Source organism: Hyperoodon ampullatus (genome assembly GCF_949752795.1).
Source record: "Hyperoodon ampullatus genome assembly, chromosome: 15".
NCBI lineage: Eukaryota > Metazoa > Chordata > Mammalia > Artiodactyla > Ziphiidae > Hyperoodon > Hyperoodon ampullatus.
In genome coordinates, this window is record NC_136928.1 from 14,596,549 (window position 1) to 14,620,118 (window position 23,570).

Sequence of the window (23,570 nt, forward strand, 5' to 3'; positions counted from 1 at the left end):
GTTCTTTTGCTCTCTGTACATCCCCTGCCCAGCCAGTGCTTGCTTCACCTACACCCTACTGACCTGATTGACCTTCCTACTTACTTGCCCCAGGCCCCAGCTAATGATAGCTTTTCAGAAGGATGGTAAGGGGCGTGCCCCTCTGCTGGTTTCCCTGGTAACTAATGAGCCAACCTGATGTCATTTCCCCTATAACTGGAAATCTCCCCTTCCCCTTGGGAGCAAAGACTACCACCATGTCCTGCCCATATGCGCCGCACGTGGTGGGGTGTCGCTCCAGGACCTTGCTTCAGATGTGTAAGTTCCCCCCATCCGTTAAACCATTGATGTCTCCTGCTGACTCCAGGCTCTTTCTTCGGTCTTGAAGCTTGGCAAGCACAGGCCTTGTAGGCCTGCGGGGTGCAGCCCAACACAGGGGAAAGGTTGAATTTTCCTACAGTCCTGCTTCCTTTGATTTAAAGGAACTTAGCACTTCTGCTTGTTCCTTTGTTTTGTTTTCTGTTTTTGTTTTGTTCTGTTTACCAAAATGAATTCTCAGGTACTCCAGCTGAGCCCCTCTAATTCCGCCATTTTTCCGCATCTCCATTGCTTCTTTCCCCTCAGTACATAAACACAGTCAAGTTCATCCTCAGAAAAGCTTTGGGAAAAAAAGAGACCTTAACTCTTCCTCTTTCCAGTTACCACCCCCTATCCTTCCTTTTACAGCTATGATTTTGTTTTTCAAAAGATGACATAAACATGCTTGCTGTCTCCATTTCTGTACCTACCTATAAATTCCGCTTTAGAATTTTCAAAATCCATTTCTTCTACACCATTCTCTCTACCACTTGGTTGTTCACACCCTAACAGTACACTCTAGCCTAACTTCTCTTCCAATCCATTATCAACAAACTGTTTTGTTTGTGTAACCCCAGAACAATGTTGAAAAACTTTATTCTCTTTGTATATTTTTGAGTTGATCCAAAATTCTTCATCATGAGCTTGTCTTATATAAGTTGGGTTCTGCCTATTAGACCCACCAAAACATAAAGTTGAGTAGGCCCAACAATAATCTATAGTAAGAAGTGGTACAGGGGCTTCCCTGGTGGCGCAGTGTTTGAGAATCTGCCTGCCAATGCAGGGGACACGGGTTCGAGCCCTGGTCTGGGAAGATCCCACATGCCGCGGAGCAACAAAGCCCGTGAGCCACAACTACTGAGCCTGCGCGTCTGGAGCCTGTGCTCCGCAACGGGAGAGGCCGTGACAGTGAGAGGCCCGCGCGCCGCGATGAAGAGTGGCCTCCTCTCTCCACAACTGGAGAAAGCCCTCGCACAGAAACGAAGACCCAACACAGCCAGAAATAAATAAATACATTTATAAAAAAAAAAAAAAAAAGAAGTGGTACATACGGAATTGGGATGAGCAGGGCCAGGGGCACAGTAAGCCACACAAGCAGATGGCCTAGACATCCATGCCACCTAGCATTTATGCACTGATGCCTCTCCCTCAGCTCACACCTATGGCTGCATAGGAGATTGGGTCCCTTTATGACCAACTGACAAAGGAGGGAAAAAAGCAAAGCTTGATTTGCTCATAGGTCAAAGTGGTGTGTGGGTGCAAGCTGAAAATGAACTGCGGCTGCACTAGAGCCCCACCCTAGGGTGATCTTGAAAGACAATGGCAAGGGAAATTCTCCCAATGAATAAATCCTCTCACACTTTGTGTGAACAGAAGTGTAGGCAAGGTTGGAATATATATGGACTCAGGGCACTAGCAGATGGCTTGGCTGGTTGCTCAGGAGCCTGGGAGGAGAAAGGAGATCAAGGACACGGAGGTCTGGGATAGAGGTATGGTGGATGGATTTTGTGTTTGGGCAAGAAGTGTGCAGATGCCCACCAGAGAGCACCTACCGTGAAAGAGGTACTAAACAACCAAGTAGGAAGAATGACTCACCAATTGATATCAGCCAGATGCTATGAGCCACCTCAGTACTAGCAATGAATGGAGTAGCCACGGTGGCAGGGATGAGAACAACACATGGACCCAAGAGCATGGGCTCCCCTTCACAAAGGGTGATGTAGCTACTGCCACTGCTGAATGTCCAGTCTGCCAGCAATGAAACCAATGCTGAGCCCCCAAAATGGCAGTATTCCTCATAGACAACGGCCAGCCACTTGATGACAAGTTGACTACATTGGATACCTTCCATCCTGGAAATGGCAGCAATTTATTTTGATTGGAGTTGCTGCATTCCGGGTATGGTTTGCCTTTTTTGCCCGCTGGGCCTCAGCCAGCACCACTATCTTGAGTGTTTACTGAATGTCTGACACATTGACACACGGTCCCACATAACATCGAATCAGACCAAAGGGCCCATTGCATAGCAAAGGAGGTGTGACAGTGGCACATGACCATGGAATCCACTGGCCCTACCACATTCTGTACTATCTAAAGGACGCCAGCCTGAACAGAGAGAAGGAGTAGCCTATGAAGGCACAGCTGAGGTGCCAGCACAGAGGTGCTACCAACTAAGGGTGGGCATCATCTTCCAGAACACAGTTTATACTCTATCAACAATCAAGAGACTTCCCTGACAGTCCAGGGTTTAAGACTTCACCTTCCAATGCAGTGGGTGCGGGTTTGACCCCTGGTCGGGGAGCTGAGATCCCACATGCCTCATGGCCAAAAAAAAAAAAAAAAAAATCCAAAACATAAAACAGAAGCAATATTGTAACAAATTCAATGAAGATTTTAAAAATGGTCCACGTCAAAAAAATCAGTATGGTGCTATGTCCCAATAGGAAGAATAAACAGGTCCAGGAACCAAGGGGTGGAAGTAGGAGTGGCTCCATTTACCATTAATCCCAGTGATCCCATTGGGGTATTTATGTCACCACAACTCTGAGCTTTGAGGGGTTTGAGGTCCTGGTTCCCAAAGAGGAAATATTTCCATCCGAAGATGCAGCGAAAGTCCCATTGACCTCATTCACAGCTGCCACCAGGCAGTCTGAGCCGAGGGGCCAGCAGGCAGGCAGGAGTCACCATCCTGGCAGCAACAACTGACCCTGATCCTCAGGAAGAGCCAGGCTGCAGTTTCACAATGGGAGCAAAAAGGAAGACGTCTGGCCAGCAGACGATCCAGCTGGGTGTCTCTTTGTTACACCCTTGCTCACTTTTGATGGTAAATAGACGAGTGCAGCAGCCATGACCTAAAAGGGGCGTGGTGACCAGGGGCTCTGCAGAGGTGCTTCCTGCGGGTGAGAAGAATCGAAAAGGATAGTAGAGGGGGGAGGTGATGAGTATCAGTTGGGGCCTCAAGACCAGCTGCTGTGGTGGAGGCTATGGTTCGTCCCATTAGCCATCAGTTTCCCCCAGAAAAAGTAGAGCTGCTCCCAGAACTTATACAAAGAAGTGGATCTGAGTGGCATAAGGGAGTAGCAGACACCAGGATCTGCAACCCAGGTGGACCTTCATGACAGAAGGGCTTCTGCCTCTCGCTTCTGGGAGGATTGCTGGAAGACAGCCCTCAGTTATCAGCCCTCTTCAGGAACTGAGCTTCCTCACCCAAAGTCACAGCTTCCTCTCTGGGGACAGCATGCATCCAATGACTGGCTGAAGCTGTGGTGTAAAGGCCTGGTCCCCTCACCGCAACTCAGGACAAGTCAAAAGGCCGTCCCAGTTTCAGAACTCTCTGTGGGGTCGGCTGAGGCCTTTGTCAAGACTACTTGGCACCTCACCTTCTCCACCTGACCAAGCCTGCTTCCTTCCCTTCCTCCATAGGTGTGGAACCTGAGAGCACCCCCAATACCACACGCTCATCTCCATGGCCAAGTCTGCTGCCCAGGGAACCCAGCCTGAATCAGGCTTTGTCATCGAGCTCAATAGAGTATGCCTGCCCACAGAGCTGGTCCTGGGAGTTAGGTCACAGGCCCGCTCTCTGCCTGGAAAGTGCTAGGGGCACTGCACACTCCCACCTCCAGCTGTCCTTCTCTGGTGCCCCTTAGCACATGCCCTCACCCTCTGTTCTGCCCTTCCTTAGGGCCTGCAGGTTCCAGATCCTGAACTGGACATCCTCTCTCCCAGTTTCGGGATCTGGCAGAGAGATAACGAAGCACCTCTTTATTGGCTTAGCAATGTCATGTATAGAAACCATTTCTCAGGCATTACACCTGAGGACAGGCATTCCCCAGAGGGTTAAATGGACCCATTGTAAGTGAATTAGGGTCAGCTTTGATGCCTATGCCTTAGTCCCTTTTTCCCAAAAACTTGGAAAGTAATTTGCTTGAGTCTGACACGACCCCTGGGCTCCAACCGTCAGGACAAAAGATAGCAGTAATTGCCTTCTCGTCCCTTCACAAGGGTGTGTAAACCCAAAGCTCTATCCATCTATTATTCAGAATGGCAAGTGTTTACCATATTCATCCACTTACTCATGAGTACGTGAAACCTCTTCATAGCAGGCAATTTCCTCCTACTTCATAACCTAAAAACAATTCATGGAAGCATCTGTTTTTATCCTCAAGGATGGGGCTGTATATGTTACTGCAAGACCTAAGACACCTCAGATCAACTCTTCCCAGAACTAGATCAAAATCCCGGGTGCGAATCATGTTCGGGCAGCCTCCACCGACCCCGCTTCTGGAGCAGCTTCCCTGCCTCATGTAGGCGAGAGCTGCACCTGTTTTCCCAACTGGCCAGTGGAGGGCCTGGAGCCCACAGGGGTGAAGTGGTACATGACTCCTATTGCTTCCTTCCTTCCCTGCAGTCAGTGCTTTTCTGACTCAGCTCAGGTTACTCTCATCTTCAGCCTGGCCCAGTTCACAGTGGGAAGAAGCTCGACAGCAGGGGCTGTGCACCTGGCAATGGACCACTCATTGCAGCGTAGGAGTGGGATAGGATCTTCGGGTACAGAGACGCACAACCATGTACAAGCAAGTCAAAACCCAAGTACGAGGGTCTAGAGGTGCTGCACTAGAGCAGCCCAGCCAGGAGGCAAGCAGGAGGGCAGTCATTAGGGCCATGAGACAAAGGGGCAACTAGAAACTGCACCTAAGGGTGTTGGCCTGAAGCCTCTCCAGTCCCTTCTGCTTGGGACCCAGGTAGACCCATCTTAAATGCCACCTTCCATAAGGCCATTTCCACCTTTGGAAACCTTACCCATTTCCTTCCACGTGCAAGGAATTCCACTAGGTGTAATACTCCTGTCCTCTCTCTACCCCTCTTTATTTACTTTGTCTCGAAGAAAGTAAAAGATGACCATTCTGGTGGCGGTGTGCGGGGACTGGTCATGCATAGGCCAACGCCACCCCTCGACCCCTCAGTCCTCTTGGGACTGAGCTGCCTGCAGGGTAGAATCCCACTGTTCTTGCCGAGGTGGGCTCTACCTCCACAGGGGTCAAGGGTCAGGGGAGGCTTTCTCTGGTCTCGTGTTGCCACGACTGGGTGGGTTAATCGGCGTCACTATGGAATTCATATTAGCAGCCCACTTAGCGAACAGACCTGAAACTATGTCCACCAACCCAGCCTCCCTACCAATAATCAAGGGGATGTTTTGGCCTCTGTGGCAACTCCTTTATTTCTCAGACCCTTAAAGAGACCTTAGAACAGCTTTCCTGACCCCTTCAATCTTGCCCTTCTCTGAATTCCCATTGCACTTCTTGGCGTATCTCTAGAGTGACCTTCCATTATTTGGGTAACTATCTTATTTCCTTCCCTTCCCAGCTGAGAAGATCGAAGAGAAGACACTGGAGATCAGCTGAGACAGAGAAGAAAGAAGAGAGTAACTTGAGGAGACAGACCTGGAAACAAACAATGACGAGGCCATGTCATGAGTGTGCTAATGGGGGTGTTAGACAAGGCTCTGTCAGGCACCAGCGAGGGGAGCCCCGACCCTGAGGGGGAGGGGAAAGCTTAGCGTGTGGGGCTTCACAAGCCCGGCATCCTCTCCATTTCTGGGAAACACTGTCTCAGCTGCTCAGCCTCCGTTTTCCCTTCTTTTAGTGAAAGTACTTTGATTTCCTTTTCACGGAATCACACCTCCCATACTCACTCCCTCCTCTCATCCGAGTGACTCTATTTCCAGCATTGGGGGGTGGGGGGCGGTTGACAATGACCCTAGACCAAGCCAGTCAGGGCATCCGGTCCCCCTAACCACAGGGACTCATTCAGGAACAAGGTCAGTCCCAAGTTGGTCAAATCAGAGTGAACCCTGGGACATTTGTAAACTGCAGGGAAAGAGAGCTTGCTCTGTTTTCAGTTGAAATTAGTGCTCTGAGGAAAGCCTGAAGCTAAGTAGCCCCTGTATCACCATTAGGGAAAAGCCTGGCTGGGAAATGGAGCCAGCTTCCAGGAGTGGAGCTGAAAGAGTGAAGTGGTCAGGGGGCACCTGTGGAGATCCTGAATTTACTGCATTAATTGACTTTTCTGGTCCTAAGCCAGTAAATTCCTTTCTTGCATGACCAATTTGTGTTTTTAGTCATTTTTCAACTTAGGTAAGATCAGAAAAGAGGTTTCAACATAAAGAAGGAAAACAAGTGTTGGCGAGAATATGGAGAAATTGGAAACCTCATACATTGCTGAGAGGAACATAAAATTAGAGTCACCATGACCCAGCAATTCCTCTCTTAGACATATACCCAGGAGGACTGAAAACATATGTTCACACAAAGACAGAAATGTTCATGGCTGGGACTTCGCTGGCAGTCCAGTGGTTAAGACTCCGCGCTTCCACTGCTGGGGCACGGGTTCAATCCCTGGTTGGGAACTAAGATCCCTCATGCCATGTGGTGCAGCCAAAAAAAAAAAAGAAGTGTTCATGGCAGCACTTTTCACAATAGCCAAAAAGCAGAAACAACATACATGTCCATCACCTGATGAATGGATAAACAAAATGTGGTATATACCTATTGTGGAATTTTAGCCATAAAAATCAATGGAGGACTGATACATATTACAACATGGATGAGGCTTGAAAACATATTGCTAAGTGATAGAAGCCAGATACAAAATGCCACATAGTCCATTTAAAGGAAATGCCCAGAATAGGCAAATCAATTGAGACAGAAGATAGATTAGTGACTGTAAGGGGCTGGGGCAGGGACAGGAATGGGGAGTGACTGCTGAGGGGCACAGGTTTCTCTGGGGGGTGAGAAAAATGTTCTGGAATTAGTGGTGATGGCTGCCCAACCTTGTGAATATATTAAAAACCACTGAATTATACTTCACAAGGGTGCATTTCATGGTAGGTGAATTATATCTTAATAAAAATAAATGTGACAAAATGTTAACAGTTGGTAAATCTGTATGGGAAGGTATATGGGAATTCATTGTCCCATTCTTGCAACTTTTTAGCAAGTACAAATTTTTTTCAAAACAAAGTTGTTTTTTAAATGCTTAAAATAGGGACTTCCCTGGTGGTCCAGTGGTTAAGAATCTGCCTTCCAACACAGGGCATGCGGGTTCGCTCCCTGGTCGGGGGAACTAAGATCCCACATGCCGCAGGGCAACTAGGCCCGCGCGCCACAACTAGAGAGCCCATGAACCTCAACTACTGAGCCCGTGTGCCGCAATGAAAGATCCTGCGTGGCACAACTAAGACCCGATGCAGCCAAATAAATAAATAAATATATTTTTTAATGCTTAAAATAAATTCAAAGTCATTCCTTCTTGATCCCTCAGAGTGGATCTGGAGGGTGGGATCCCCCTCTCAGGTAGTTGGAGATTAGGGATGGCAGGAACTTTAAAGTCAGCCAGGTCAGCCCCTCCTTTACAGATGAGGAAACTGAGTCCCAGGGAGCAGTGCCTTTTAAAGGTCACACCTTGTTGGTAACTATCTCCTCACACGTTTCAGATTGCTATTCCATCCTTTTCTCTAGAGCTGTTTACTTTTCTCCCAATCTTTCATCCACGTAGAATGCTTACCTGGACTCTCTCCAAATTCTCAACATCTTTCTGAAGTACGTAGGTCCAAGGTTGGGGGAAGGAAACCCACCATAGAGACGTATGTTAGCTACTGAACATGTGGTGAAGAAGGCATCACTCCAAGAACAGAAGAAATTTCAGTTCTGAGGAATTAATGCAAAAACGTACCCTAATGCTGGCACGTGGCATCAGCCTCGCCGCCTTCTGCTCCCTCCCCATCCCACTGGGCTGACTTCCAGATGGAGACTGTGGGGTGGGACTGGGTTTAGGTGGGTGGTTCCCCCAAACAGCCAGGATGCCTGCAGGCAGTGTCTTCAGGGGTGCCAAGCACTACTCAAGAGAAGCACTGAGCTCAAAGTAGAAAAGAAGACGGGAAAGTCAGAAGCTGGGTGGGCCCGGGAATGGAGCTGGAAGAAAGGGGCAAATATAAGAGAGAAGGAAAAGACACAATTCCTGAGGACAGGGCCAGGGTACTCAAGGCCCAGTTTGCCTGTTTGAAGGTAGGCAAGCCTGATTTCAAGGCCCAGTCCTGTTCCAAGAAAGACAGGACACACGGAGCTTCTGCAGGAGAGCAGAGCTGGTTGGTGGCCACGTGTCCTATTGTCACAGTGAGGAGGGCTGAGGGGGGGATTTCAGGCAACCCATCGCCATCTTGTAGGCTCGCGCCAGCAAGGATCTCTGACTGGTGTAGGCCTCGCCCTCGTGCTCACATATCCCAACCAACGCTGGTGGCGCCATCTCTGAATCCAAGACCCCATGTGTAACCATCCACATCCCCCCGGCGATAGGATGAAGCTCCAAGTCCTTGGCCACAGTTTAGGGAAAGGGACGTGATCTCAGCTGGGCGAAAGAGACCCATCCTGGTCCTTAAACAAGAGGTTAGTGTCAGCCTGGGGCTGCCGGGGGCCATCTTCACCACCTTTGGAGAGAGACCGCCTGAGTCAAGGAGCAGATTGTTTGAGTCCCAAGATCTAGCCAAGTCACCTTTTCAGTTATGGGAACCAGTAAATTCCATTTAATTAAGATGGCTCTGTGTTAAGAGTTCCGTATCTTGCCATTGTGTGCTGACAATAACTTTGTGACATTCCAGACCCACACAGGCTGGGTCCATCCACCTAATCACCCCCCTCCAGTGGGTGTCATCACTGCTCAAAACACCAGCTCGGTGTTCCCTAAAGCCCGTCCCTTTCCACTGACAACATTGTTCTCTCAGGAAAGCCATTCTTCAAGGCCCATATTAAGTGTCTCCGTCTCCATGAAGCCTTCCTGTCTCAAGGCTGAGCCTACAGTCTCAAGGGGCATCAACTGCCTTTTGTCAGGTTTCTGCCTTCCTGACAGCTGGATTGGAAGGTCCTTTGTGGGGACAGCTTTGTGACCCATTAATTTAGTGGCTGAGAGCGTGGACAGCTGTGGGCGAGATGTCAGCTGAAAAGATTCTCTAGTGATCTTGAGAAAACTGCTCGCCCCCAAGACACAACCACCTCTTCCTCTGTTCCCCGAGGTTCTCCCCCTGCGGCCCCTCACATCCCGAGTCTTCTCATGCGTGCGGCCCACTAGGCCTGCGCCTCTGGCTCCGCCTCCCATCGCGTGATGGGTCAGCAGGAACGGGGGCTCCTGGGTTCCCTACTCGGTCACCTGGCTGAGACTCCAGGCCCTGGGGGCCAACTGGGCCTGCCCTTCGGGGTCCGGGCCTCCACACCACTTCTCACCCGTCCCCCGCTCCACACACCCTCAGACTCTTCCACTGGACACCAGGCTGACCCTCCTTCAGTCGCCAGTCATTCAAATAAACCCTCCTTTCTCTTCTCAAAATCCCTCCAGGGCTTTCCACGGCTTCTAGTTCCTCAAACGGGGCCCCCTTGCCTTTCTCGCCTCTTCTCTCACCACGTCCTGGCCGCCAGGTGTGCTTCTGCTCTTGCTTTCCCTCAGCAGGCAGTCCCCTCACCCCACTTCCAAACGCCCTCTTACACTAAGCTGCCTCGTCCAGGAAGCCTCTCGTAATCCCTGAGGTAGGAACCAGCCTCCCCTCTGGGCGCAGCACTTTCCCCAGCTGTCCAGTAGGCCACTTACTTCACTCTACCTTTCCATGGTCGAGTCCATCTCCCGAGCTAAGAATATGAAATCTTTGGAGACAGGGCCCCTGAAGGTCATCACATTTCTCTCACGGAGCCTAAACGGTGCTTTGTACACAAGGCGCCTTTCGTAAAGGTCTGAAATGAAATGAAATGAGAGAGCGAACCCATTCCCAGCTCCCGAGAAAGACACTCTTCCTGGCAATAAAAAAAGAACGCCCAAGTGGGCTGCCCCTCCAAGGGAGCCCTGAGCTCTTTCACTGTGGTGCACACTGGGGCCCAGCGTGTCGGCTGAAGGTGTGAATGGACGAAGGGAACGTGGGTAACCGCTGGAGGTGTTGACGTTGGTTATGCTCCTGGAGCCGTTTGCACTCACACACCTCTCCATGGAAGTCAGTGATCATTCCCCGTGGCTTCAAAAGGAAGTGAAACTTCTTCTGCAAGTCCTGGCCCTGCAGAAGTCTAGTTCTCTCCACGCAAGGGCTGGAGTTCAGAAGCCACGCTCTCTCCTGCAGCTCACGGGATGCAGAGGGAAGAGCTCAGGGTCTGAAGTCAAGGACCTGCGCGGAGGCACCTCTGGCTCCCAGCCTCGGGACCCCGGTGCAGAATTTGTCAGGATTAGGAGGACCATTTAGGTGCAAATGCTTTGCATGGAGCAGGCACACTCAAGTCCCTTCTAACTTTCTAAAAATTACATCCACACTTCCTCAATTTCTCCTGCGTCTCTAAGAGGAAGGGAATGAACCAACTCAGGGAAGCTGCGACGGAAAAAGGACAGGGAGCCATTGGCATTTACATTCTTATTTGTGGTTTCGGTTTTTTCTGTTTTGTTTTGCTTTTAATTTTTTTTCTAGAAAAAAAAAGGAACACAACCAAGGGAGTTTATATGACAAACTATCAGTGTCAGGAGGGCAGGGGAAAAGAGAAAGAAAGCCCAGAGGCATGGGTAGCTAATAAAAAGTGGGTTCCGAACCACGCGGGACGGTCCACAGGGTCATGTCTGGGTCCTCGTGAGATGACCGGTCACTTTGGCATGCGTGTTTGGTGCCCGGTCTCCTGGTCCGCCTGCTCAGACCCCCAGGGTCAGAGAGAGCTGGCTGCACCCTGGAAATCTGCCAAACATAGACTCTACAGCAAGTCAAGACTTAATTTAGCTCCTCGGCTTTGTGCTCAGGTATCACACGGCAGTCTTTGTTGCCTAAGAGAAGAGTCTAGAGGAGTGTGAGAGTCACCATGGGACACACTTTGGCATCACAGTGAACCCCACGTGGCCGCTCACTCAGGCGCAGACATGGCCTTCACCACCGACACAGGCGTCTGTCCAGACATCCTCAGGCAGTCTGGCCAAAGAAGGACAAGGGACATGATAGTCCCTGTCTAGCCACAGGTCAACAATGGTGTCCGTTCTCCAGTCTTACTCTGTCTATCGCCTGTGAAGGACACGGGGATCCATCTGCTTTTCGGCTTAACACTGGACACTGATTCCAAAGAATCTTGGCCATTTGGATCCACACCGTAGGTCTCTCCGGTTTCTCCCATTTTATGCCCCATATCTCAGGGCAGAAAATTCAGCCGATCCAGAGCCACGTGTGGCCAACAGAACAGCCAGAGTGATGGCCGGGCAAGAAAGAGCCGGTAGCACACTGTACGACCAGAGTACATTCGAGAAGGGGAGGGGGCACGCAGCAAGCTGCTGCCCCAGGTCACAGTCTAGGGGACACACTGAGCCTGAAGGGCACAGCCAGGGCCGCTCGCCTGACAGGGGGTTCTGACACCTCATGCAGCAGGGCCCCCCTGGTCGCAGTTCCTACATGGAGAGTGGCGGGCTCCCTGCCCTGCTGCGGTCCCTGTTCCTGCACGGAGGCCAGGTTACGTCTCAGCGCCGCGGTCCTGAGGAGCACCACGCTGGCCAGCCAGCCAGGCCGATGTGGCTCTGGGTTCCACAGGAAGGCCGCAGGGAGCCGTGGTCACTGGGAGGAGGGAGCGAGGGAGGAGGGCTGCATTCTGCCGGGAGGGATTCGGGGAGGAGCTACCGGGGGCTGGAAGGGCCTGCGGGCCCCAGACATTGCAGGGCCAGACGGGACGGGATAAATAGCTGAAGGACGCCGAGGACAGTCTTGTCGCTAGTTTAAGAAGCGAGTATTGGTGTTGTTGCTCAGTTTTGTTTTTCCCTTTTAAAACCACTCACATTTTAAAAGGTGACAAGGCTGGGGAGGTTTGGCCCCCTGCACACTGATCCTTTCCGGGGGGCTTCAGACTCACGCCGGGGCGCCGGCCACCAGGCAGGGACGGGTCGGGGAGAGCACGTGCTCTGCTTCCCAGCAGCCACCCCTTCTCCCTGCAGAGCCAGAACACACGTGACAGGCAGTCCAAAGACTAAAGTGCAGAGAATTCCACAGAGCGGGCAGCCCGGTACTGGGCGCTCCCAGAAGGGGCAGGGGCAGGGCTCAGCCCAGAGCTACGCTGTGGGGCGCACGTGGACAGCTATGAGGCGAGCCCGCAGGGCACGGTCCCCTTTCCCTTGGGCCCTGTGGACGCCTCTTCTAGCGGGGACCGTCCACTGTCAACGGCTCCCCAAGGAAAGTCTCAGCCTCAGAGATAGGGCCCACGAAGGGGGGAAACATGTACGATCATCCCTGGTTGGTAATGACGAGTGACCGTGGAACGAGGTGGGGGTGGAGAGAAGGGAAATGGTGCCGTTATCTAAAACCAGTGAACCCCGGGTTCTGAGAGCGGGGATCCACGAACAATGCTAAAGGCAGAGTCTCTCCCGGGGAAGGTTGGTGGAGATGATCAGGATCCTCCCGGTGAGGCCTGCTGGGGAAAGGAGCACCTCTGGGTGTGGAGGGCGCTGCAGAGTGGGGAGGGCTGCCAAGGAGGAGGGCCCACGGCTGGCACTAGGGCGTGTAGGCCGGGGGCGGCTGGAACTGGTTGATGACCTCGTACTCTGCCGGGTACGGCTCGTTCTCCTCCATCTCTGAGAGAAGCTCCAGCGCCTGCTCCTCTTCCTCCGTGGGGTAGTGGCGCAGGAGGTTGGCTGCTGTGGCCAGGATTGAGGCCCCGCCCGCGCCTGCCACCAGGTAGAAGCTAACAGCAAAGGTGACATAAACCTGGGAACCGTGGTACTTCTTATGTTGCTGCTGCTGGGCCAGGATGAGTTCGGAAGCCCAGTAAGAAAATCCGATGACGGTGGCACACTGCAGGACTGGGGGACAGAGGGAGAGCAGAGAAAGGGGGTTAGCAGGCACCCCGCAGCCGGGATGCTTGAGGAATCTACTGCAGTCTCTCTACCCAAACCCCATTTTCAGAGAACCTGCCTGGCCCCAGACACTGCAAGGGGGAGCTCTTGTGGCCGAGGCGGGGGACAGAGGCCTGACCCCACCCGGGCCAACTACATTCTCTCTGTCTTAAGAATTTGGAACTGGGGACTTCCCTGGTGGTCCAGAGGTTAAGACTCTGCACTCCCAATGCAGGGGGCCCGGGTTCGATCCCTGGTCAGGGAACTAGATCCCGTGTGCCACAACTAAAGATCCCACATGCCACAACTAAAGATCCCACATGCCACAACTAAAGATCCCGCACGTGGCAATGAAGATCCCACATGCCACAACTAGGACCCGGTGCAGCCAAGTAAATAAATATTAAAAAAAAAAAAGAAGATTTTGGAATTGGGATACTAGGGCTGCTAGAAGTCATTGGGTGCTTCGAGAGGAATAGACAAGGTCGTGCAGTTTGGGAGCTGGAGTCGCTGATACCCTAGGTCAATTCAACACAGCAGCCCCATCACGAGGGAGGAGAAAAGCCTCGTATGGGCAGAGAAGCCTGGCCTGCAGGGTAGCGGGAAGGGAGAGGAGAGAGAATCTGAGACCATGTACTCCAGGGAGACACAGTGAGACACTGTAGCTCCTCCCTTGCTCCTTCCAGGCCCCATGAGCCTGGCTGAGCTTCAAATCCTGTTCTTAGAGAGCCATGATGTAAATCCTAACAATATTCTCTCCCTACAGCTCAGCCGAGTGGGTTTGTGGTCCTGGCAGGCATACATGCAAATGATGGAAGCAAGCTGCTCTCACACGCCAGTGCTCTGTGAAAGGCTAGAGCTGAAATGAGCATCAGGAACAGTGTCTGCTCATGACCTCCCTTCGCCCCCACCTGCAACTCCAGACAGGATGCCACCCCTACCCTGTGGCAGTTCCTCCCCGACTGGGAGTAGCCCGAGCTTACCTGTGAGGATGTGGGCGAAGGCATAGCGACGGGTGATCTTCAGGGCTGGATGCTTGGGCCCAAAGACATCCAGAAGGAAGGCGGAGAGACTACACAGGATGCCCAGGAAGCAGAAGGCTGCGATGACCCGCAGGAGCAGGACTGTCTGGGGATTCATGCAGAAATCTGTCGGGGGAGGAGCAGATCCTCAGGCTCCCAGGCAGCACCCTGGGGCAGGAAGCCCCCCACCACCACCACCACAGGCCGGCGAGCCAGGGGAGGACTGCAGGGGGGCGTGGTCTCAGCTCCCGCTCCCAGTGGGGCTGCAGAGGGGGTGGAGGAGCCTCCCTATTCGAAGACAGGACCCCTGGGTCGCTGCTCCCGTGTGCCTCGAGTCCTTCGTCCCTTTCCAACAAGACTAGTCCAAGTGCAGGGCTCCACTTCAGTGTGCAGTTGACGCTTGAACAGCGTGGGGTTTGAACGGTGAGGGCCCACTTACGTGTGGACTTCTTTTTCAATAGTAAACACTACGGTACTACACGATCGGGGTTGGTTAAATCTGCAATGTGGAACCACGGATCCGGAGGGCCAACTATAAGTTACACAAATTATACACAGATTTTCAACTGCTGGGAGGGTCAGCATCCCTAACCCCACGGTTGTTCAAGGGTTAACTGCACTTGCCACGCTCCCCTAACCATTTTTAAGGATCCTGACAATTAATCAGACATGTTAACCCATTCTGCTAAAGCATGCTTTGGGCTGGCAGGAAAAGCCAAAGGGACGAAGGCCGGAGGCCCATTCAAGTCCATTCTCTATCCAGTCACTCATTCACAGCGCTTTTGCTCAAAACGAAGCTGAAGCAGTTTAGAGAACCTTGTAATTACAAGACAGGGCTAAAGAGATGGGGAAAGCTGGTAGACTGGGCCTCCACATTTATCTTTGCTCCCTCCCCGAACCCTACTAAAACAAAAGAAGAAAAAAAGTAAGACATAAACCCACACAAAGAGAAGAAGGGCAAAACAAAATTCTGGAAACTGGGGAGTAACGGGACTCAGAACTAGAACTGACTTGACAGAATAGATAAACTGAAGTATAAGCCGGAAATGGGAAAAGGTAAGAAGCAGCTAGGTTTACACCACAAAAGCCTGAAAGGCTCAGAAACTGACAGCCCCAAATACCTTCTGAAATGAGGGCAAAGCCATTGGGGGGTGCTCGCTCTACCAAAATGAGGAAATGAACCAAGAAAAAGGAAGATACTAAAACAGGAGACCCAACATTCAAAGAGTAAAGAGCCCCCAGGGTCATAGTGAAAGATACCAGGATGACAACTACACGCCAGACACATCAAGCAACCTATATTTCCCTCTAGGACTTTAATACCATTCTTTCCTTTTTTCTTTTTTTTTTTTTTTAAATTCCATCTAGACCACGCTGTCGGTTCCCTTTGATATCTACGCAAACTGCCATAGTTCTAGAAACACACAGACAGAATAAAGGCTGGCCCAAAAAGATACCATTTTAAGCTTTGATAAAAAGTAGGAAATAGGCCTTAACTTCCTCTATTCAGCCACTCGCAAATTCTTCTTTTATTTAGGCCATGGGTCACCAAGTGATTTGGGAAAATTTGAAAAGGGCTGGCAGGACTTACACTGTAGGCTCCTTTCCCGAGCTTTTTTTTGTTTTTTTTTTTTGTTTTTTTTTTTTGGAGATGGGGAACCACAAGCTTTATTGGCTGAAAGTTCTCCTCAGGAGCCTGCCCTGCTGGGCATTCCTGAGTTTTGATCTCAGGCTGAGAGGCTGTTGGACAGTGGTTATCACTCTCTTGTGCACAGGAGAATCCCCAGGGTGCTGGTTGAGAGCATGTTCCCAAGCTCCAGAGATTCTGAGCTCTTGGTCTGGAGCAGGGTCTAAGGAATCTGGATTTTTACCAGCAGCGCAGGAGACCTAAGCCTTACACCCCAAGAAACACTGATCCTGGACCTAGAGGGAGGTGAACTGATGAAGAAGAGTCCAAAATCCTGGGGAGGGCACCTGAGATCAACAAAGCAGACTCAAACCAACCGACACTGATCGACATCATGGGGTCCTGGACAGAGGGCGCAGCCTCCCACACGGAAAAACCAGACCAGATATGCAGAGGCCCTGGGCCTTTGTGACAGCATGCACTCCTTGTCTGCTCAGGCTCAGAATTCACCAGGCAGATGTTGCCTGAGCCCACACATGATTCATACGCCTTGATCCCTGTCACTCTCTTGTCAGCTAACCATCTGTTTTGGGGCCCAGTCATCCAGGCTGAGTGATCGCCTGCTGCTAGGAGGCTTGCCTGTGCATTAGCTCTGCCAGCTACCAGGTCCAGCCTCCATTTAATCCGGCCCTGCGGGCCTGAGGGGGTCTAGAAACCCACAGGGCCTCTCTGAAACCAAAGCTCCTGGAGACGGGGGCTGTTTCCTGGCTGCATTCTGAATATTGCTGAAAGCTCTCTGAGACAGTTCTTCTGGGGTCCACGTGGCACGTGGCAGGGATGGGGCAGGACGAACGTGTTCTACTAGTGCTTCCAAGAATAACCTGCGAGTGACAGGGTATAGGGGCTTACATCACACTCCGCTCTGCAGCAGGCCGTGTTCAGATTCCTCCAGCATTACTCAACGTGACCAGGCCCTCTGAGTGATGCTTTAATTGGAGTACTTAAAGTCAACTCAGTGTTTTTTTTTAAAAATTAATTAATTAATTAATTAATTAAATTTTTGGCTGCATTGGGTCTTCGCTGCTGCACGCGGGTTTTCTCTAGTTGTTGAGAGCGGGGGCTACTCTTTGTTGCGGTGCTTGGGCTTCTCATTGCAGTGGCTTCTCTTGTTGAGAAGCACAGGCTCTGGGTGCGCGGGCCACAGTAGTTGTGGCACGTGGGCTCAGTATTTGTGGCTCGCGGGCTCTACAGCACAGGCTCAGTAGTTGTGGCGCACAGGCTTAGGTGCTCCGTGGCATGTGGGATCTTCCCAGATCAGGGCTCAAACCCGTGCCCTCTGCGTTGGCAGGCGGATTCTTAACCACTGCACCACCAGGGAAGCCCTCAACTCAGTTTTAATTTAGCAACTAGTTTTAACTGAAAAATGTAACACACAGGGCTTCAAAGATACTATCTTTGGCTGCATAAGTGAGTATAGGATGTTCATTTGGTTATCATCCTTTAAAACGTACATCCACTGGATACACTTCTATGTGTCTTATGTTTCAGAATACACTTATCTTAGTAATAAGGAAGACTTGCACAGATGTCCAGCTGCCCCTCCCAAGAGACAAACATTGTTGGCAGTTTCTTGTGTGCCCCTCCAGGTATTCCTGCCTGTGCACGCAGATGGGGCAGACGTTATCTTAGTTAAGCCTCACTCCACCCTGGGGGATTCATCACATGGTTCAGACGAGGAACTGGAGGCTCCGGGAGGTTAAGTGACTTCCTGCAGGTCACACGGCGCAGAGCTAGACTCCAAAGCCGGGTCAGCCTCCCTTGCATCATGATGCTCCCTATCACCCAGCACCGGAGTTAGCCGTTTTAATTTTTCCTCCATGGAGCTAATCAATCAAATCCTAAAGAGCTGTATTTGAATGAAAGGTCAAAAGTGGCTCTGAATGCTGACTGAGCCATCATCAGCGCCAGCAGCTGCTAGCTCACTAAGGGAACAGCTGGAAGCATGAAATCTCTTCTAGGCAGAAAAGGTTTGGGTCGTTAAGCAAACCTTAGAAGGTTTGAAAGGAGCTCATACTGGGAATTATTGGGCAAAATCTGCTGGGTGTGGTCTAAGCTTCTGCAGTCATCAGAGTCTGGCTCTTAAAAGCAGAAGTCACTGGACTGGGCACCCAATCCTAGCCCTCCCACAGATTACATGTCACCTTGAGCAAGTCACTGAATGCCCTTGGCCTCTGTGCTCACCCTGTAAAAGGGAAGCTATAACGCCTGCCCCGCCTGCACAGGGGTGCGTGGGGAGGGTCAAAGCACAAAGTGCAGGGGATGAGCCGCCCCACTCCCCCTGCGCTGGGCGGCCACAGCAGTGTCTCTTCTCTGGCGTGCCTTTCCTCCTTACACCGAGGCCGCCCCGTCCACACACGTCAGCCAGTGTGGGCCAAAGGAGGAGCCCACTAATGCCAGACTGAGGACCTGTGCCACCAGGGTGATGATGTAGTACCGAGAAGGGGCTTTGGACCCACAATTCAAACAGGTTTCGTTTCTACGTGACGCCTTCTGCCTTTCTCTACTCCAAAGCTCTGAGCAAACCTTCAGGCTCAGCGGGAAGCCAAGTGGGGACTTTCCTTGGAGTGATGCTAATAGATAGCCCAGGAGCCTGCACTACATCCCACAGCGGTCTCAGAGCACACAGGGAAGACAGGCAGCGTTATCCCTGACACGCTTAGAACCCAGCTCAGACTCTCCTGGGGTCAGGATCTCAAGGTCCCTTTCTTTCCTCCCTGTCAGACATCAGTATGCAGGGAGGGCAATGAATACCTGCTCCACTGAGAGGGCTGCCAGAGAGAAGCAAAATCCTCAGATGTTACGTGTGTGTTATTTTATTTGTGGAGAGAAATGGCACATGGGGCAGGGTCCTAATTTTAAACTCAAACCAGTGGTGCAGGGAATTCCCTGGTGGTCCAGTGGTTAGCACTCTCTGTGCTGCACTGCTGGGGGCCCAGGTTTGATCCCCGGTCGGGGAACTAGGATCCCACAAGCCGTGTGGCCCAGTCAAACAAACAAACAAAAATTGTTTAAAACAACCGAAACAGTGGTGCATCCACTACACTCCAGTAAGACAGAATGCATCCTACCCTCCAGCTGTGCTGTGGCCTGTTTATTTTGGTAACTATTGCTTGACTGTCCCCTCCAGTCACTGGGGAAGAAGGCAGCTGCTGTGTAATAGGATCCCAAGGAACTGACTTTGCCCAAGGTCATTGGTAAGTCACTGGGCTGGATTTGTTTTGAAGGCCCTGGCTCTTCCTGTCTACCTGCCCATGGCTCTCACCCCTCCTGACCCAAAGAGGCTGCAGGCAGGACGCTTAAAGTGGCTTCTGGCCAGTTCCCTTCTCCTATTTCCCCCCTCACTGGAGTCCCTGAGTCAGAGGCACGTCCCCGGGGCCCCCAGTCCTTCCAGCACCCACCTGCGCAGCCACTCCCCGGTGTGACTTTTTTTTCCAACCAAGGCTTCTGACACAAGACTCCAAGAGGGCCTTCCAGTGCCTGGCTGGGTCATCCCACAGGTACCAATGGTCCTAGCCCAGCTGGCTCTGAGGACAGGCCCCACGGGATCGGGAAACGCCAGCTGCATCGGTCACCACCCCTCAGACACTCCGGCCCTTCCTGGAAGGCCCTTGATCTTCCTGTGGCTTGCTGTCAACCGTGATTCCCCTGACTTCGCATCCTAAACTCCCTCATTCTCCAGAGATGCTTCCTGAGGCTGTGGTCCCTGCTGCCCTTTGCTGGGCACGCTTGAGAGGCACAGAGGGACTGGGGCTCAGAAGGAGTGATTCTCTGGGCTCCCCTGCTGGGGGCCACTATCGGCCTGGGCACATCTCTGCCCGCCGCCCCCCACCAGGCCCAGACTGAAGAAGAGCTTTGTGAGGAGCAGGGGGTGGCAGAATTCTGATGGATCTTTTAAGCCAACGGTATTTGTTAAAGCCTTCAAGGGCTCTGGGAATGACAGCGGGAGGATGAGTGGCTTTGCCTCAGCTCACCAACGTAAGGCGATGAGGAATAAAAAGCCGCAGCTTTGCCTAGGCTTGTGATTAAAAACTCAACTAGAATGGGGAAATAAGAGGCCTGGGACAGCTCTGATGGAAGGAGAAAGAAGCCCAGTGTGCACTAAGGTACAGTGGTGAGAGTGGAGTCCACGCCATTTAGATCAGCTGTGTGTCCCTGAGCAAGTGACCTGACCTCCCTGAGCCTGAGACATGTGTGTGTGTGTGTGTGTGTGTGTGTGTGTGTGTGTGTGTTGGGACGGGGGGTGGGGTGATGACAGTCCCTACCAAATAAAGATGTTGTTTAGGAGACACTACAGCCAGGCGTGAAGTGGGCTTAGCACAATGCCTGGCACTCAGGCAGGGGGCCAAGAAATGGGAAGACACCGTCCCAAAGCCTGCTGACCCTGGCCACTCCCTGTCGCCTGCAGAGACCTGGCAGAGTCTGTTCTCCCTCTGGAAGCATCTACAGGCACTGGATCTGTACCCCACAGCTCTTCTCCCTCCTGAGATGGGGAATATCCCAGGCTTCCATGCTAGGATATCTGCCAGGCCCTGAGGCTCAGCACGGTCCTACAGAATGGTGTACATCTGAAGGCCCGCTGGGCACCAAAAAACCAACTGGTACAAAGAGGAAGAAGAAGAGAACCAGGGACCTTTGGATTCCTCGCCTTCTTCTGTGGTAGCTCATGAGGTACCACTGTCAACTCCTTTATTAATGGACACCAAGTGTTCCCAGCTTGTAATGGCCAAGAAGATGGCCAAGGAAAACCAGGCCGAAACTATTCATGGGTTAAGATCCCTAAACACACGAACAGGCATAATGTAAAGGTGAAGGCAACGTGCTTTATAAAAGCAAAACCTACCTGGCTTGGATAATTTCTCAGAAAAGGTAAATATATGTGTAAACAAAGGAGAACTGCACCAAGAATTTATTCTTATTTTTGACATGGCTTTGACCACGAGGCATGCCAGAGTGGACTGAACGATCATGAGGTCATCATTCCTTATGACGGCTGAAGTAAAGCAAAGGTTAAAAAACATAAACGAGACAGCGTCCCTTTAAACTGGAGTCAACGGTGAGGTACACTCAGCTATGCCACTCCCAGCTGTGTGGCCTTGGAGAGATCACTTCACCTCTCTGAGACACCAGTTTCCTGGACCTTTGGAATGAGGACATGGGATCAGATGGCCCCTCCCCTCATGGCATGAATTTTACGTGCCTCCCTAGGAATGACCTGAAATGGAGAGGCATCGTGAACTCTCTACCAGTTTGGAAATGACACCAAGCCCTTGAAACACTGACCACCAGGGGATCAACTGCCAAGGTCTGGGTGAAGCGGTGGAAAGGTGGCAGCTGTTCCTCAAAAAAAGGCAAGTGCAGGGGAACGCGCTAAGGGAAAAACCATCCAGACTCAACTCAAGCTTGATGGGCTTTCTGCCATCAGCTACACGCCACGGAAAAAGCTGCATGTCACACAGCCTCCATCGTGTGGATAATTTTGCTCGTAATGAGCTAACGCAGAGAAAGCTATCATCAAGGTGAAATCTAGAAACAAACCAGAAGCCCCCAATCTGTTCTCCACAAAATCATCCTAAAGCTTCAAAGACTCAAGAGAAATGCAAAACAGCAAAAGAACTCTCAGAGAAAGACAAGATTAGGCCACAAGGATACGGTTTTTCAGCCGCAGCCTGCATAAGTGGTATATATGATCCAAGGTCTCCAAAGGAAAACTTGACCTTTTCACCAAATCCCAGAGCCTGAATCCGTAAAAAGGCAACGTGAAGCTATCTAACAGGATGGGCTTTTGATACACGGGGCAGTAAACATCTGGAATGAATTACAGCCAGGGAGTGGCACAGGGAGAAAGCGTTCAAGAATGGTTCAAAAGGCCTTGCGGGGAATGAGCTCCGCTGTTACTAAGGGTTATTTGGAATCCACTGACCATTTTCCCTGTAAAAGCCAGGCAGTGCCATCCTGCCCCCCACACCACACAGCCTTTACCTTCATTACTACAGACAGGGTGGGCAGGATGAGCTACAGGCCTCCCCTGGGTCCAGTAAAGACCATGGTCCCTTTCCCCTTTCCTCTGCCTCCCTGGCTGAGAAGCAGGATGACGAACAAAGCAAACTTACCTCATTCGGGCACACTTGTGAGGGTTCCAAGAGCCAAATTCCTATTGTTCTACTGAGGGTGGCAATGGAACCGACTTCTGGTTATTGAAAATACCATAGACTCCCTTTGTCTCTAACAACAATCAAATTACTGTACAACTCAAAAACATCTTTTAAAATCCAGCCATATTTAAAAGTTCCTCTTTCTCCATCAATCAGGCTGTCCCAAAGAAACCTTCCTGTATCCCAGAGGCTCCTCAGAAGGAGACAGCTAATTGTGATGCCTAGCACCCTTATCTTCTCTCCATATACGGCGCCCTTCGCCCGGCAGAAGCCTAAAATAGCAGTCCAGATTAGCACGGCGTTGAGGAGTGGGTGCTTGGCTGAATAACATCAGAATTAATGAGGGGCTGGACCCCAAACAGAGCCACCTGGTGGGCATGAACACCAGGCAGGAATGGGGCTGTTTCCTTCAACCAAGTGCCTGCCCCAGGCTAACTCAGCTCCAGCCGGCACCCTACCGAGGAGGCCCTGTCGTCCGGAAAGAAGAGGGCCGGCGCGCAGCGCCCTCACCTTTCAGCAGGTCCGGGTGCACGGAGCCCAGCACGTCGGAGACCCCCAGCTCCTGGCGGGAACAGGTGCCACCGTGGATGTGCAGCCAGGCAGGCTCGGCGAGGGCAGTGCACAGCGCGGTGATGGACAGGGCACCCGGCAGGGCCGAGGCCAGGCTACGCTCCGGCTGCTTGGGCAGAGCGCTGCCTCCCGGGTTCCTCCGCCGGCGCCCGCCAGGCAGCCCTGCGCCTCCGGGGGCGTACATGCCCGGGCCCGCCCGCCGTCGCTCCGCGGTCGCTGCTGGTCGCCGCCGACCTCCGCCGAGCGCACAGAGCCTGCCTGTCCGGGGGAAGGAGAGCAACGCACTGGGTTCGCAGAGGCGAGGCTGGCGCAAGGCTGTCAGGGCCGACACCGGAGGATGGGGGTGGGACCGAGGGCAGAGTAGAGACAGGAGAGCTGCAGAGGTTCGGGGGGCGGGGACAGGGTCCCTGGAGTGGGGCTGCGGAGGTGCAGGGTGATGACCCGGAGAGGGCTGGGGGCCCGCTGGACCTTGGCAGAGCAGAGTGGGGAGGGGGGCTGGGGCGGGGTTATCTGTTACTGGTGGAAGAGAGACCCGGCCTAGGAGTCTTGGCCAGAGGGTGCCGAGGGGCGGAGGACCAGGCTGGGCCGCAGGGATCGGGGACCCGGGATCTGGGAACAGCGATCTGGGGTGCGACCTGTGTCCAGAGAGGACCCACCCCTCACCGACTCCTGATCCTCACCGGTCAGCAGGCCTCAGTGCCGGGAGGGCGTCGCTCCGTCCCGTCACGGGCTCCTCAGCTGCCACGGTCCGAGCGATCCCAGGCCACAGACCCGCAACGCCCGAACCAACCCGGGCCCGATCCACTTCCGGCTTCCTCCACCTCTGCCCCCGCCTCCTCCGGCTCCCCGCCCCGTCCCCCGCGCGCGACACAGCCCGGGCGCGCCGCCGGCTCCCTGCGCAAGGCCTCACGGGACTTGTAGTTTCAGGCA

General features: G+C 52.4%; 1 protein-coding gene across 1 annotated transcript; it reads right to left on the reverse strand.

Moving 5' to 3' along the window:
• Positions 1 to 10,762: 10,762 nt before the first annotated feature.
• On the reverse strand, positions 10,763 to 23,443 carry TMEM127 (transmembrane protein 127). Its single transcript, XM_079721169.1, has 4 exons — positions 23,321 to 23,443; positions 22,581 to 22,898; positions 14,193 to 14,357; positions 10,763 to 13,176 (listed from the first exon to the last, which is right to left on the reverse strand). Exons 2-4 carry the CDS (start codon positions 22,822 to 22,824, stop codon positions 12,869 to 12,871), a joined length of 717 nt encoding a protein of 238 aa, XP_079577295.1. The 5' UTR covers positions 22,825 to 22,898; positions 23,321 to 23,443; the 3' UTR covers positions 10,763 to 12,868.
• Between the last annotated feature and the right edge of the window lie 127 nt (positions 23,444 to 23,570).